Source organism: Oncorhynchus nerka, linkage group LG12 (genome assembly GCF_034236695.1).
Source record: "Oncorhynchus nerka isolate Pitt River linkage group LG12, Oner_Uvic_2.0, whole genome shotgun sequence".
Taxonomy (NCBI): Eukaryota; Metazoa; Chordata; class Actinopteri; order Salmoniformes; family Salmonidae; genus Oncorhynchus; species Oncorhynchus nerka.
Window position 1 is genome coordinate 32,964,281 of NC_088407.1, and position 14,224 is coordinate 32,978,504.

The window sequence follows — 14,224 nt, forward strand, 5'->3', positions numbered from 1 at the left end:
AAGTATGTTTACTTTTACTCAAGTATGACTTGTGAGTACTGTTTCCACCACTGATAACACCTCATTCAGGTTATCACCTGTCTAGTCTCTTTACAATCTGGGTGCTCCGCTCTGCGCGCTATCATTTGTCCTGCTCTACCTGCTTTTATTTTAAACCTGTCTTTTTTTGCGGCCTACGCCCTTCCAAATGGCTTCCTTGCTGAGCTAATGAGGCTCCTGGATTGGCTACTATGAAACCAATGAGGGCGCGCTTAACATTGTGGATCCCGGGAGGTTGTCGGGATAAAAAGTTTGCGGTGGCGGCCAGAGCAAAGTTTGGAGAGTGGGATATTGTTGTAAACGTGTATCCGTGAGAGTATGACCGACGCAGAAGCGCAGAGCGCCCCACCGTCGGCTCCGGTGGAAGAACAGCCACAGCCGGAGAGAAAAATTATAGGTAAGTGAAGTGGAATTACTAGTGACAAAAATATCTTCCTTGACAAAAGTTAGCATAATTTGTGAGCGTTATAAATTTGTGGATTTACCTATGCGTCATGGCCACGGACTAAAGCCAGAACATGGCTGTGCCTCAAATCATTGCTTAAAATATGTCTGTTAGTGCTACAGATTGGGTGGTTGGAAAGTGCGTATGTTTCAGTGACTCATGTCGGTTTTGTAACTCTTGGAAGTTAATCTATGGGAGTAGCGCACATTGTACACCCAGGTCAAGTTGTGCTGATCCTAAGCAGTTTTTGGCGTTTCGTTTCAAGTTCCACGTGCCTCCATGTTTTACGCAAGGACTTGGCTGAATATCATTTTATTAAATGCTTACTCCATTTTAAGACTGACATTAATGTTGATACAAATATATTGTTCAACAAGCGCATATATTTTAATTGTGAGACTAAAAGTAGAACATTTGCTAAACTGACCCATCGTGGGTTTGTGCGGTTGGTAGTGTGCGGGGCTGTTTAGATGCACACGCGTTATCAAGATTAATTACTTAAACCGACATTTTGAGTTGTCGAGTATGAACGTGGTTGAATGTAGGCTAATGGTGTCACAATATGACCCTAATTTCACCTCATCAAATGTCACGTGTTCCAAGGGGGAGGGAGTTTGTTCACAGGTGAACGTCATCTTGATCAGCGATTGACGTCTGATTTCACCACCATTGACCATTTAGGTCTAAATGTTAACGTGACGATCAAGCATTGACAAGTGAACTGGGCTTTCATTAAATTTTCAGTGCGCATTGGTGTAAATTATTTGACAAGTTTCCGTTAAACGTTCCAATTGAGGTGTCAGTTGCCATTGATTTGTTACGTCAACAAAGTTACTTGGTACGTTAATGTAGGCACTTATTCATCAACTCTCTACAATGTTAATATGGTAACGCCACAACTATGCACAGTAAGCACAACTTGTCCCACTTGACATAGTCAGTAGGTTTCTAGTCAAGTGTTAATGATTGGCACAATCACGGCATGTCCTGCAGCCTAGCTTGAACCGTTTTGGTTGGTTAAAGTTGCGATGAGGGAGAAATATATTAGGTCGTATGGTAGACGTTCCCTTTCAAGACCTCACATGCAGCTTCACAATCATCGAGTCTTTCTTTTGACTTGACTTTGATGTTTGAGACGGTGTTTAATCAAGCTGTTGTTGCAGCCACCGCAGTCCAAGGCACCGTGAAATGGTTCAACGTGCGCAACGGATATGGCTTTATCAACAGGTACCCTGCTATGTGCTAGAATGTGGTTGTGTAATGTGGCTGTCAGATGTGAAATTGAAAAGTACACTAATTAGCATTTAATTTGAGACAATGCATGTGCTCTGTAGTACTAGTATGACATGTTAACATGGCAATGGCTTGATCATTTTGGATTTGTCATAACTTATCATTGTCCCCCCCCCCTCCCCAGAAACGACACCAAAGAGGATGTCTTTGTTCATCAGGTAAGCCCAGCAAGATAAAGCCTGAGTTGCAAAGAGCACCTGCTGCTTCATACCACTGGGTTGCATTCATTAGTGCGTATCTTAGCAAAATGTTTTACAATGTGAAATGAAAACAAGGGTTTCTTGTTGGACAAGTTCAGGCAGTCCATCCCTGTTTTAGAATGTTTTAGTCTGTTTGATGCCTCGTGAATAAAACCCTGTATCACATCATCCAATCCATATTTTTAGACTGCCATCAAGAAGAACAATCCCAGGAAGTTCCTTCGCAGTGTTGGGGATGGGGAGGTGGTAGAGTTTGACGTGGTCGAGGCCGCCAAGGTAGGCAAACCTGTAAGGACGATCTTTTTTTCTTCACCCACCGTATTAACAAGTCTTAAGGATAGTTCAGCCCAAAATAAAACTTTGATCTTTTTGTGCTTTTTACAGTCCTATGCCAATTTCAGTTTCAGGCCATTGTGTAGCTGCCATTGTGTAGCTGCTGCCTTATCCGTTTGTTACTTTTCAAATGAATTGGAAACATTAGCTTTTTGGTGTGAACTATCCCTTTTAATTTGAGTCACTCAAACTGTTTGAATTGCAAATCATTGTTTTAAATATCTCTCCTACAAGCTCTCTCTCTCCCCCTCTCAGGGCTCGGAGGCAGCCAACGTGACAGGGCCTGGTGGTGTTCCCGTTAAAGGCAGTCGGTACGCGCCCACCAAACGCCGTTTCCGCCGGCGTTTGTCCTCTCGCAGCCCCAGGCCCGGTGACGAGAAGGGCGACGGCACCTCAGGCCCCACTTCAGAGCATGGAGGAGAGCACGACGGAGAGCGGCCCGGCGAGCGGCCCGGAGACAGGCCCCCACCGCGCCGGCGCAGGCCCCGCCGACCCAGACAGGAAGGGCAAGAGGTGATGAGTAGATGGCTAAAAAGCTGCAACTCCACATGTTTACAGTCCATTCTCCATTTTGACTTATTTGAAGAGGAAAAAACAGACCAACTGAAAGTAAAATGGTGAATGGAATTTACTGCCACTTTTTCCAGGAAGTTGCTTCCGCCTGTCCAGTTCCTAAATGGATGTCCCCACCCTAAACCCTACCCTTACCTTAACTGTTTTAAATTTCAACTTCAATGGGGTGAAGTCAGTTGGGACGTCCCAAGGGTCCCTTTTAGACTTTTCCATTCCTAAATGTTTGCAAATGGAGGCGTAGTTGAGGATTGGATCTCCCACCTGTGCATATCAGTTGTGTAATCTGTTTTCCCTCCTGAAGTGTTGTGTGGTCTGTTCTCTCCCCAGGGCGAGCCAGGGGAACAGGAGGGAGGCGTAGAAGGCGACCAGCAGAGGCCTCCACCGCGCAGGTTTAGGACCCAGTACCGCAGGTGAGACTGACATGGCATTTTTGTGTAGGCTTTTTTATGTATTTGGGATGTTCTCATGTCAATAGATCTTGGCAGTTTGTGGATGGCTTTTTAGCCCATAGGCTATTATTCCAAGATTTCATGGAGTAGTTTTGGCCTATTTGGCTGTAAATTTGACTTTGTCCCATGCTATCTAACCTTCTCAGGCCATTCCGTCCTCGCCCACCTCCCGGGGAGGTTCAGGCGGGTGCTGCCACCTCAAAGGGCCAGGCAGCAGAAGGGCAGGATGTGGTGAAGGAGGCCCAGGAGGGCCAGCAGACAAACGGGGAGCAGGCCAACGAAGACGGCCAAAAGCCCCGCCGACAGTTCAGCGCCGCAGGCAGAGGAACTCAGAGTCTAACTCTGTCTCTAAAGTGAGCGGCTCAGTGCTTCCAATGTATTGTTGCGATACAAAATAATACAATGACAATATTATGTTGCTAAGTTTCCCCTCTGTTCATATCTTAGGATGGGACAGAGAAGCCCGAAAAGCTAGCCTCGGAACCTAGCACTCCCCTTCAGACAGCCAAGCCAGCCGACTCCAAATCCTCCCCCAAATCCTCCCCTAAAGGCTCCCCCAAAATGTCCCCCAAGTCCTCCCCCAAATCACCAGAGGTAAGAGGCACCCCGACATCTATTCAATACTCCCTCTTGCTTTTACTAACTGGTCTTAACTTGGCTATTTTACTGTAGGTATTCCTGCATGTAGTCATTATATTAATATTGACTTAGTTATGTTCCAACAGTTTTTTACAAAAGGGTCCTTTTTTTCAGCCACCTGCCACGACAGTTCCCGCAGACACAGAATGACGCCCATGATGAGACTGTGTAACGTGACCCCAGACAAGAGGTGGGACCCCGCTCCAAACTGGCGCATCCTTTCAGGGTTTGGGTGGAGGGTTGCGCTTCTTGCATTACTACCGAAACTGCGACGCGGCTATCTCGTAGCTGTTGTCACTAGTATGTGATATTTAGGTACTTTTTCAACGTATGGGTTTTCGGAGGAAGTGCACGAGTCTTTTGAAGGATGGTCCGCACCTGCGGTCCGAATGTGTAACCGGGTGTTAAAAATGCTTTTCCTTATGACTTTATATTTTTGGGATTTGTGTTCAATGAAAGCCCACCTATATTGCAGTTGTAAATTGGTCGCCAATTGAAGTCTGAAACCCGTGGGACCCACTGCCTGTTAGAAGTCTTAATTCTTGGCATTGTGTTCTATTGGTTTAAATGTTAGTCTCTCTCCTTGTCCTCTCTGTCGGTCTTTGCCCCCTGCCTGTCTTTTTTTCACCTACCTGCCTTTCTCCCCTTATCTTCTCTGCCCATCTGTCTCTCTCCCCCTGTCGCTCTCTTTAGGTTCCTAGGGAGGGTTAGCTGGGGGACCGAGCCCCTCTCACCACACCCACCACTGTGCACTACTCTCCAATTCCCCCCCCCCCCCCCCCCCCCTGCATATGGGAGGGAGGGAGTTGCATGTATTCATAAATGTTAAAATACGCCTAGAAAGATCTAGAGGAACGAAAGTATGTAAAAATCTGCTTGGATGCCCAGTTACTCCACAAACCCCCAGCTTGTTTACTTTAATTGACTGAGAATGGGCATGAGCAGTAGAGGACCCAGCCGCTATTTTAAGTTCAATGATGTGGAAAGCGAAGCGTGTGTGAGGGTAGTGGTCCAGGAGTTGCGATGATAACCTTGCCATCCCCCTAGTTTCTAACATGCTGCAGCCCACACCCTATTTGGAAAATCAAGGCCGGGGGTTGGTTTAAAAAAAATATACATTTTTGTTCTACTTATTTTTGTATGTGCTTTTCTTTTGGAGGGGATTATGTGCAATGTCAGTATCTAAATGTCGATAAAATGTTTGCAAAAACCACAATGCAGTCATGTCTTTAATGTCCACAATACACAGTCCAGGAAATGTAAAATATGTCTGCCTTGAATCTCATTTTAGTGGGATAAAACCAGAGTAAGTAATTGCATTTCTTAAATTCCAACTCCAGTAGAATCTGAAAACGTAGCATCAGACACTTGATAAAAGCTGTAACATTAAATTGCAGTATATTTGTATTCAATATGACCCTTTTCTCGGGATGGTAGTAACTAAAGTCTCACTGAAATGTTGGGGCATCAACATGCTCATGTTTGAAATGGGAACAATTGTCATACAAACCATACAGGATACTATCAATATTCACACTTCATATAAATTACAGATTCTCTTTGTTCAATACAAATCTTCAAAGACAACTGTACAATCACAACCAGTACAGAAGACAGCACATGTGTCGTTGTTCAGGGACAGATTGCTGATGCAGTAGCAGTCAAAACCAACCAAATCAACTAATATTGTGCACAACCCCATAGAAACCAAAGACATACTCATATTGGAGTGGGTAAAGTTTGAGTATTTGAAGACCCTTGTACCATTTTGTTTTTTTCACTCAAACCAGCACGCTATATACATTTAAGTACTAAATACATGATTTGCTCTCGTTAAAAGTAACTTCTCTGTAGGCTGTGCAATGAGTCATGTTAAAGCTGTCCATCTTGTGAAATCAAGTTTAGGGACACTTCCAAAGGGGAAGTGGGTTGCTAGCGGTAGACTGGTTAGCCCACAGACAAACTTACAGTAACTTGGAAATAAATCACTCAATGCCACACACCATAGCTTTCCTCATTAAAAATGTACATGGGTTTCCACACTAGCTGTTATTGTAACCAGCTATCAATCTGAAAACTGACATTTTTGTATATAAAGTGCAGGAATACCTCCAAGCCCCTCTCCATAGAACATCTGCGCAGTCTCTCTCAATCAAATCTCCATCCCCCATCAGCATATGTACACCCGGACGGGGGTAATGCCTCAAAGTTCAGGAACCAGGTTCCTGATCATCCCCTCTATCACCCATTATGGATTGCCCTGGTAATAAAAATCACTCACCCGCCACCCTTTCTGGGGTATGTTAAGTTGGTGCAATGCTTTAATGTTGCACAGCCTTTTCCTCGAGCAACCCGTTCCTGTCAACATATCTCCCTCAAGCTCCATTTCCCAACTACGGGCCCAGTTCCAAATCCATTCCACCTCCCTAACCCTTGACCCACACGCCAACCTTGCTCGATATGCCTAGACACAACTCAAAGGATGTGTTTGAATTAGGCCCAAGCCCACCCCTTAGTACCCAGTTGTAGCCCTCTGAGTTTCCCTGCCTAACCAAGAGTGTCTGGCCTCCTCAGCCTGCCCTCCCCAGTTCCCCCATGGGACCCCATTAGTCAAGGCTTCCCTCCCCCCCCAGGTAGTCCAGCTCTGTACTCCGCTTGCCCAGCTCCATGTCAAGGTCCATCATGGCGGGTGGGTGCTGGCTGAAGGAGGCGGAGATCTGGTCGAACGTCTTGCCCCGTGTCTCCGGCACCCGGAAGAAGGTGAAGATGAGGAAGAAGACCAGGAGCACTGCAAAGATGAGGAAGACATAAGGCCCACAAAGCTCCTGTGGAGCGGGAGGAAGGAGAGAGGGGGAGGGGGGCGTATATTCATTAGTGTATCATTGAGAAGACATTTACTCATCAGTCCATGTCTGTCAAGACACCATCCAATCCAGAGTATGTCAGCTTCGCGTATCATTAAAACCAATACTAAAGTCCTAAATGAAGGTTCCTGGTCAAAAAAACAAACACACAAAGTGATCACTTACAGCGAGATACTGGAAGCCAAAGCCAATAATGAAGTTGGCCGTCCAGTTGGAGAATCCGGCCACGGCCATCGCAGCGGGCCTGGGGCCTTGGGAGAAGAGCTCAGCCACAAAGAACCAGGGAATGGGGCCAGGCCCCACCTCAAAGAAGGCCACGAAGCCAAAGATTGCCAGCATGCTGATGTAGCTCATCCAGGGAACACTGTCCTGCCAAGGTAAAGGTGGTGATGGTTCAGCCAGAGGTACATGAATAGAAATAGCCATACCACCCATTATGGCCTCTGTTTTGAATGAGGCGCCCCTTCTAGTATTTTATTTCTATGGATACATGATTCCGTGAATGGGCTAATGAGTCTGTTGTTATTCATTAAGGACTGACCAATAAGGCAAGAGCTATCGTCATGACAATAGCACAGCCGCACATTCCGGACAGCCCCAGCATGTGTAGCGTCCGGCGGCCCGTCCTCTCCACCAGGAAGAGCTGTTGATTGGACGAGAGCAAGATGACAAACAGGTAACAACGGGCCTGAATCATGTTCACTCATTTCTAATTGAGACAAAACTTAGCAGATGATTCTGACAGAACCTTTCCAACTGGCGTTTGTCTCAAACCTCTACTCTGGGACCCCCAGCCGTTCCATGTTTCTTGCACCTGATTCGACTTGTTAACTAATCATCAAGACCTTGAATAGGTTAATCAGGTGAGCTAGTTCAGGGCTACAACAAAATTGTGAAATGTCTGGGGTCCCCGAGGAGAGGTTTGCGAACCACTGGTCTAAGGCATTCTCCAGTCTGGTTTGGTCATGGATAAAGACTATTGTAAGTGGGAGCTTTCTCTACAGAATACAAACATAAAAGTGAAGCTGATGATTTAAAGAGGTGTTTTCATTTTTAAAATCAAAGGTCAACCCTCAACCCAGCCAAGACAATCAATAAATTAATCAACAAATCTGACCTTTTTGGATGAAGGCAGAAAGACTAAAGGCTCTATTCTATCTGAAGCGTTACAGATTGTACAATATAAATGTAAAGGTAATTTCGGATTGAGCCGACATATGCAGTGTTTATCGTGAATGCAGACTCCACTAACGTGGGAACATTGACCTTTAAATACACCCAACTTTGTAACTGTAACTTCCACGGTATGGATTGAATAGAGCCCTAGATTGGGATAACCTCATCCCACAGCGCATATAAACCTGGGACATCAACGATTTAAAGTTGGCCTTAGTGGGAGTGACCTATAGAATTCCTAGAGTGACCTTACTAAGTAAGGTATTTATCATAATTTCATTTTAGTGAATCACAAGACTTTGAGGCGTGGCACCGTAAACAGAGTTGCACAAGACATGTACAGAGAAGGGGCAAGGTGTTCTGGGAGATGATTAATTGGTAGATTAAGTTGGGAGTTTCTTCCGTTCTGTATTGGCTCAGGAAGGCCAAGTTTGAATTGTTGGTTCACTAGACTCTGCGCATGTGAGCGGGAGTGTCTGGGAACGAGATTAAGGTTGGGTCGACCCACTACGTTATCTTGTTTGTTCAGTGATAAAGGTGTACGTGTTAAACAGTAATGGAGGTGCCTGGAAACAGGGCCTGCTTGTGTACCGAGACCACGGTGAAGGCACAGTTGACCACGCCGGCTCCTATAGTGGCGTAGACGGGGCTCTGGACCCCTGCCTTCTGGAAAATACTGGTGGAGTAGTAGAAGATCTGGAGAGAAGATAAGAGGATGGTTGGTCATGGAATGGGGTCAAGCTTGAAGCAATGATCCCAATGTAATTGTGTTTCTTTGTCATTCTTTCACTGTTTGATGAAATCTAAGGACTCCAGATATAGAATGTATTTGAAAATACTCATCATCAGGTGATACACACACCTACTGCACTCCCCTGCCCTCTCTAGTACTCACAGCGTTGACCCCAGAGAGCTGTTGTGAGAGCTGCAGCAGGATGGCGATGATGATGGGCTGCCGGTACATGGGGGAGCGGAAGAGCTCTGCGATGGACACCTTCCTCTCCATGTCCATCCTCCTCTTCTCCTCCTTCATCTCCGCCAGCATATCCCCCACCTCCTGCCTCCCGGTCAGCCTCCTCAAGCCTGGTGAAGAGTGGGAATGAGAGTCACGCTGAGCGGAGAACTTCGGATGGGTTTTGGGGTGTGTTTGTAATTCAATCCCTGCTCCTGATCTACTTGTAGTCCTCTCCAATCAATCAAAAATAGGAAAGGAGATAAGGGAGGAAAGGAGGCCACTAGAAAGTGTTGGAACGTGGCCGGTCGTGACTTGATCCTCACCGCTCTTGGCGTGGTGCTCCTGGCAGCGGATGATGTAGAGAAAGCGGGGGCTCTCGGGGCAGAAGGGCAGCAGCACCATCTGCAGGACAGTGGGCAGAACGGTCACACCCACCAGCACTGGCCACAACTCCTCACTGCCCAGCAAAGACTCCAGACCTAGGACCTAGGGACGAGGGGGGAAAGCGAGAGAGGAGAGGAAAGAGAAGAGTGATGAAGATAGGAGAGAGAGCGTGAATGAGAGAGAGAACATTAATGCAGGTTCAGATAGTAATATATTGTGTAGAACAAACTAGATTCACTGTCATGTTGTTAAATACATTGTGCAAGCTCAGCTTCTGTACCTGTGCTATGAGAATCCCTGTGACGATCGCCAACTGGTGGAGCGTGCCCAAAGCACCTCGCAGACTTGTAGGCGCTATCTCGCCCACATACATGGGCACTAGCCCTGATGCCAACCCTGGAGGAAAGATCATTAGGCTAAGGTTCAGAAACTGGTATGCCAAGGTCTGGAGACAAAAAAAATGAGCAGCGATAGTGATTCCTATGAACTATTTCACCGGTTATTGGAATTTCAGTACTATTCATAGAAAATAATATAGGCTATCTACTGCACCACTGAAAAGTATAATTTAAGTCTACAGGATGAGTGCTCACCACAGTATGCACCGATGACGAAGCGTCCCAGGATCATCATCTCAAAGGACCGGCTGATTTTGGCCATGCCCATCAAACCTCCTCCGATGAAGGCAAACAAGTTGTTTATGAGCATGGCTTTCCTCCTGACAGAGTACAAAGGAATAAATACGTTTTAATATTATTAGTAGTCATAGTTTACAGAAACACTTTATAATTGTGGTTTTTCGGCCTTCGACTGTTCTATAATGTATCCTCTAGATGGCAGACTTACACCACAAAACAGACACTGTTACAAATTGTCATAAGGAAAAGATTTTGTTTCTACAAGGAACAGCTATTGTCACTCCTTAAGAGTCACCCGTGCGTCAATCTAAGTAACATAATAATTAACTCCCCATCAAAATCCGTCAATTTAAGCTGGAGCTACCAGATATAGCACGTACTGCGTCTCAACCCACCGCATCCGCCTGTCGACCTTCCACGACAGCGGTGGAAAGTGGCTGAGCCAAAGCGGTGTTTGTCAGACCATGATGAGACAAACCGAAAATAGGGAACCATGTTGGATCTAACTGACTGACACTATCTATAGGGAACCATGTTGGAACTAACTGACTGACACTATCTATAGGGAACCATGTTGGATCTAACTGACTGACACTATCTATAGGGAACCATGTTGGATCTGACTGACACTATCTATAGGGAACCATGTTGGATCTAACTGACTGACACTATCTATAGGGAACCATGTTGGATCTAACTGACTGACACTATCTATAGGGAACCATGTTGGATCTGACTGACACTATCTATAGGGAACCATGTTGGATCTAACTGACTGATACTATCTATAGGGAACCATGTTGGATCTAACTGACTGACACTATCTATAGGGAACCATGTTGGATCTGACTGACACTATCTATAGGGAACCATGTTGGATCTAACTGACTGACACTATCTATAGGGAACCATGTTGGATCTGACTGACACTATCTATAGGGAACCATGTTGGATCTAACTGACTGACACTATCTATATGGAACCATGTGGGATCTAACTGACACTATCTATAGGGAACCATGTGGGATCTAGCTGACTGACACTATCTATAGGGAACCATGTTGGATCTGACTGACACTATCTATAGGGAACCATGTTGGATCTGACTGACACTATCTATAGGGAACCATGTTGGATCTGACTGACACTATCTATAGGGAACCATGTTGGATCTAACTGACTGACACTATCTATAGGGAACCATGTTGGATCTAACTGACTGACACTATCTATAGGGAACCATGTTGGATCTGACTGACACTATCTATAGGGAACCATGTTGGATCTAACTGACTGACACTATCTATAGGGAACCATGTTGGATCTGACTGACACTATCTATAGGGAACCATGTTGGATCTAACTGACTGACACTATCTATAGGGAACCATGTTGGATCTAACTGACTGACACTATCTATAGGGAACCATGTTGGATCTGACTGACACTATCTATAGGGAACCATGTTGGATCTAACTGACTGACACTATCTATAGGGAACCATGTTGGAACCATGTTAACTGACTGACACTATCTATAGGGAACCATGTTGGATCTGACTGACACTATCTATAGGGAACCATGTTGGATCTAACTGACTGATACTATCTATAGGGAACCATGTTGGATCTAACTGACACTATCTATAGGGAACCATGTTGGATCTAACTGACTGACACTATCTATAGGGAACCATGTGGGATCTAACTGACACTATCTATAGGGAACCATGTGGGATCTAGCTGACTGACACTATCTATAGGGAACCATGTTGGATCTGACTGACACTATCTATAGGGAACCATGTTGGATCTGACTGACACTATCTATAGGGAACCATGTTGGATCTGACTGACACTATCTATAGGGAACCATGTTGGATCTAACTGACTGACACTATCTATAGGGAACCATGTGGGATCTAACTGACACTATCTATAGGGAACCATGTTGGATCTGACTGACACTATCTATAGGAAACCATGTTGGATCTGACTGACACTATCTATAGGGAACCATGTTGGAACTAACTGACTGACACTATCTATAGGGAACCATGTTGGATCTGACTGACACTATCTATAGGGAACCATGTTGGATCTGACTGACACTATCTATAGGGAACCATGTTGGATCTAACTGACTGACACTATCTATAGGGAACCATGTTGGATCTGACTGACACTATCTATAGGGAACCATGTTGGATCTAACTGACTGACACTATCTATAGGGAACCATGTTGGATCTAACTGACTGACACTATCTATAGGGAACCATGTTGGATCTGACTGACACTATCTATAGGGAACCATGTTGGATCTAACTGACTGACACTATCTATAGGGAACCATGTTGGATCTAACTGACTGACACTATCTATAGGGAACCATGTGGGATCTAACTGACACTATCTATAGGGAACCATGTTGGATCTGACTGACACTATCTATAGGGAACCATGTTGGATCTAACTGACTGACACTATCTATAGGGAACCATGTTGGATCTGACTGACACTATCTATAGGGAACCATGTTGGATCTAACTGACTGACACTATCTATAGGGAACCATGTGGGATCTAACTGACACTATCTATAGGGAACCATGTGGGATCTAGCTGACTGACACTATCTATAGGGAACCATGTGGGATCCAGCTGACTGACACTATCTATAGGGAACCATGTTGGATCTGACTGACACTATCTATAGGGAACCATGTGGGATCTAGCTGACTGACACTATCTATAGGGAACCATGTGGGATCTAGCTGACACTATCTATAGGGAACCATGTTGGATCTGACTGACACTATCTATAGGGAACCATGTTGGATCTAACTGACTGACACTATCTATAGGGAACCATGTTGGATCTGACTGACACTATCTATAGGGAACCATGTTGGATCTAACTGACTGACACTATCTATAGGGAACCATGTGGGATCTAACTGACACTATCTATAGGGAACCATGTGGGATCTAGCTGACTGACACTATCTATAGGGAACCATGTGGGATCCAGCTGACTGACACTATCTATAGGGAACCATGTGGGATCTAACTGACACTATCTATAGGGAACCATGTTGGATCTGACTGACACTATCTATAGGGAACCATGTTGGATCTAACTGACTGACACTATCTATAGGGAACCATGTTGGATCTGACTGACACTATCTATAGGGAACCATGTGGGATCTAGCTGACTGACACTATCTATAGGGAACCATGTGGGATCCAGCTGACTGACACTATCTATAGGGAACCATGTGGGATCTAGCTGACTGACACTATCTATAGGGAACCATGTGGGATCCAGCTGACTGACACTATCTATAGGGAACCATGTGGGATCTAGCTGACACTATCTATAGGGAACCACGTGGGATCTAGCTGACTGACACTATCTATAGGGAACCATGTGGGATCCAGCTGACTGACACTATCTATAGGGAACCATGTTGGATCTAACTGACACTATCTATAGGGAACCATGTGGGATCTAGCTGACACTATCTATAGGGAACCATGTTGGATCTAACTGACTGACACTATCTATAGGGAACCATGTTGGATCTGACTGACACTATCTATAGGGAACCATGTGGGATCTAGCTGACTGACACTATCTATAGGGAACCATGTGGGATCTAGCTGACTGACACTATCTATAGGGAACCATGTGGGATCCAGCTGACTGACACTATCTATAGGGAATCATGCGGGATCTGACTGACATGATCTATAGGGAACCATGTGGGATCTAGCTGACTGACACTATCTATAGGGAACCATGTTGGATCTGACTGACACTATCTATAGGGAACCATGTTGGATCTGACTGACACTATCTATAGGGAACCATGTTGGATCTAACTGACTGACACTATCTATAGGGAACCATGTTGGATCTAACTGACACTATCTATAGGGAACCATGTTGGATCTGACTGACACTATCTATAGGGAACCATGTGGGATCTAGCTGACTGACACTATCTATAGGGAACCATGTGGGATCCAGCTGACTGACACTATCTATAGGGAACCATGTTGGATCTGACTGACACTATCTATAGGGAACCATGTGGGATCTAGCTGACTGACACTATCTATAGGGAACCATGTGGGATCCAGCTGACTGACACTATCTATAGGGAACCATGCGGGATCTGACTGACACTATCTATAGGGAATCATGTGGGATCTGACTGACTGTGTGGA

General features: G+C 45.2%; 2 protein-coding genes across 2 annotated transcripts in view; one reads left to right on the forward strand and one right to left on the reverse strand.

Annotated features, from left to right (window-relative positions):
* Window positions 1-259: 259 nt before the first annotated feature.
* Window positions 260-5,187, forward strand: LOC115138148 (Y-box-binding protein 2-A-like). Its single transcript, XM_029674675.2, is given in 10 exon segments — window positions 260-436; window positions 1,648-1,711; window positions 1,902-1,935; window positions 2,164-2,253; window positions 2,566-2,823; window positions 3,211-3,293; window positions 3,479-3,639; window positions 3,642-3,685; window positions 3,780-3,926; window positions 4,086-5,187. Coding segments are annotated over 10 exon segments (996 nt in total). The 5' UTR covers window positions 260-357; the 3' UTR covers window positions 4,122-5,187.
* Window positions 5,188-14,224, reverse strand: part of LOC115138147 (solute carrier family 2, facilitated glucose transporter member 4-like) — a 39,217-nt gene continuing 30,180 nt past the window's right edge. The window contains exons 4-11 of the mRNA XM_029674669.2: window positions 9,944-10,068; window positions 9,631-9,746; window positions 9,290-9,452; window positions 8,907-9,094; window positions 8,603-8,707; window positions 7,377-7,478; window positions 7,001-7,204; window positions 5,188-6,796 (exon numbers count right to left, since the gene is read on the reverse strand). Of these exons, the coding sequence (XP_029530529.1) occupies window positions 6,578-6,796; window positions 7,001-7,204; window positions 7,377-7,478; window positions 8,603-8,707; window positions 8,907-9,094; window positions 9,290-9,452; window positions 9,631-9,746; window positions 9,944-10,068 (1,222 nt within the window). The 3' untranslated portion in view covers window positions 5,188-6,577. The remainder of the gene's footprint in view (window positions 6,797-7,000; window positions 7,205-7,376; window positions 7,479-8,602; window positions 8,708-8,906; window positions 9,095-9,289; window positions 9,453-9,630; window positions 9,747-9,943; window positions 10,069-14,224) is intronic.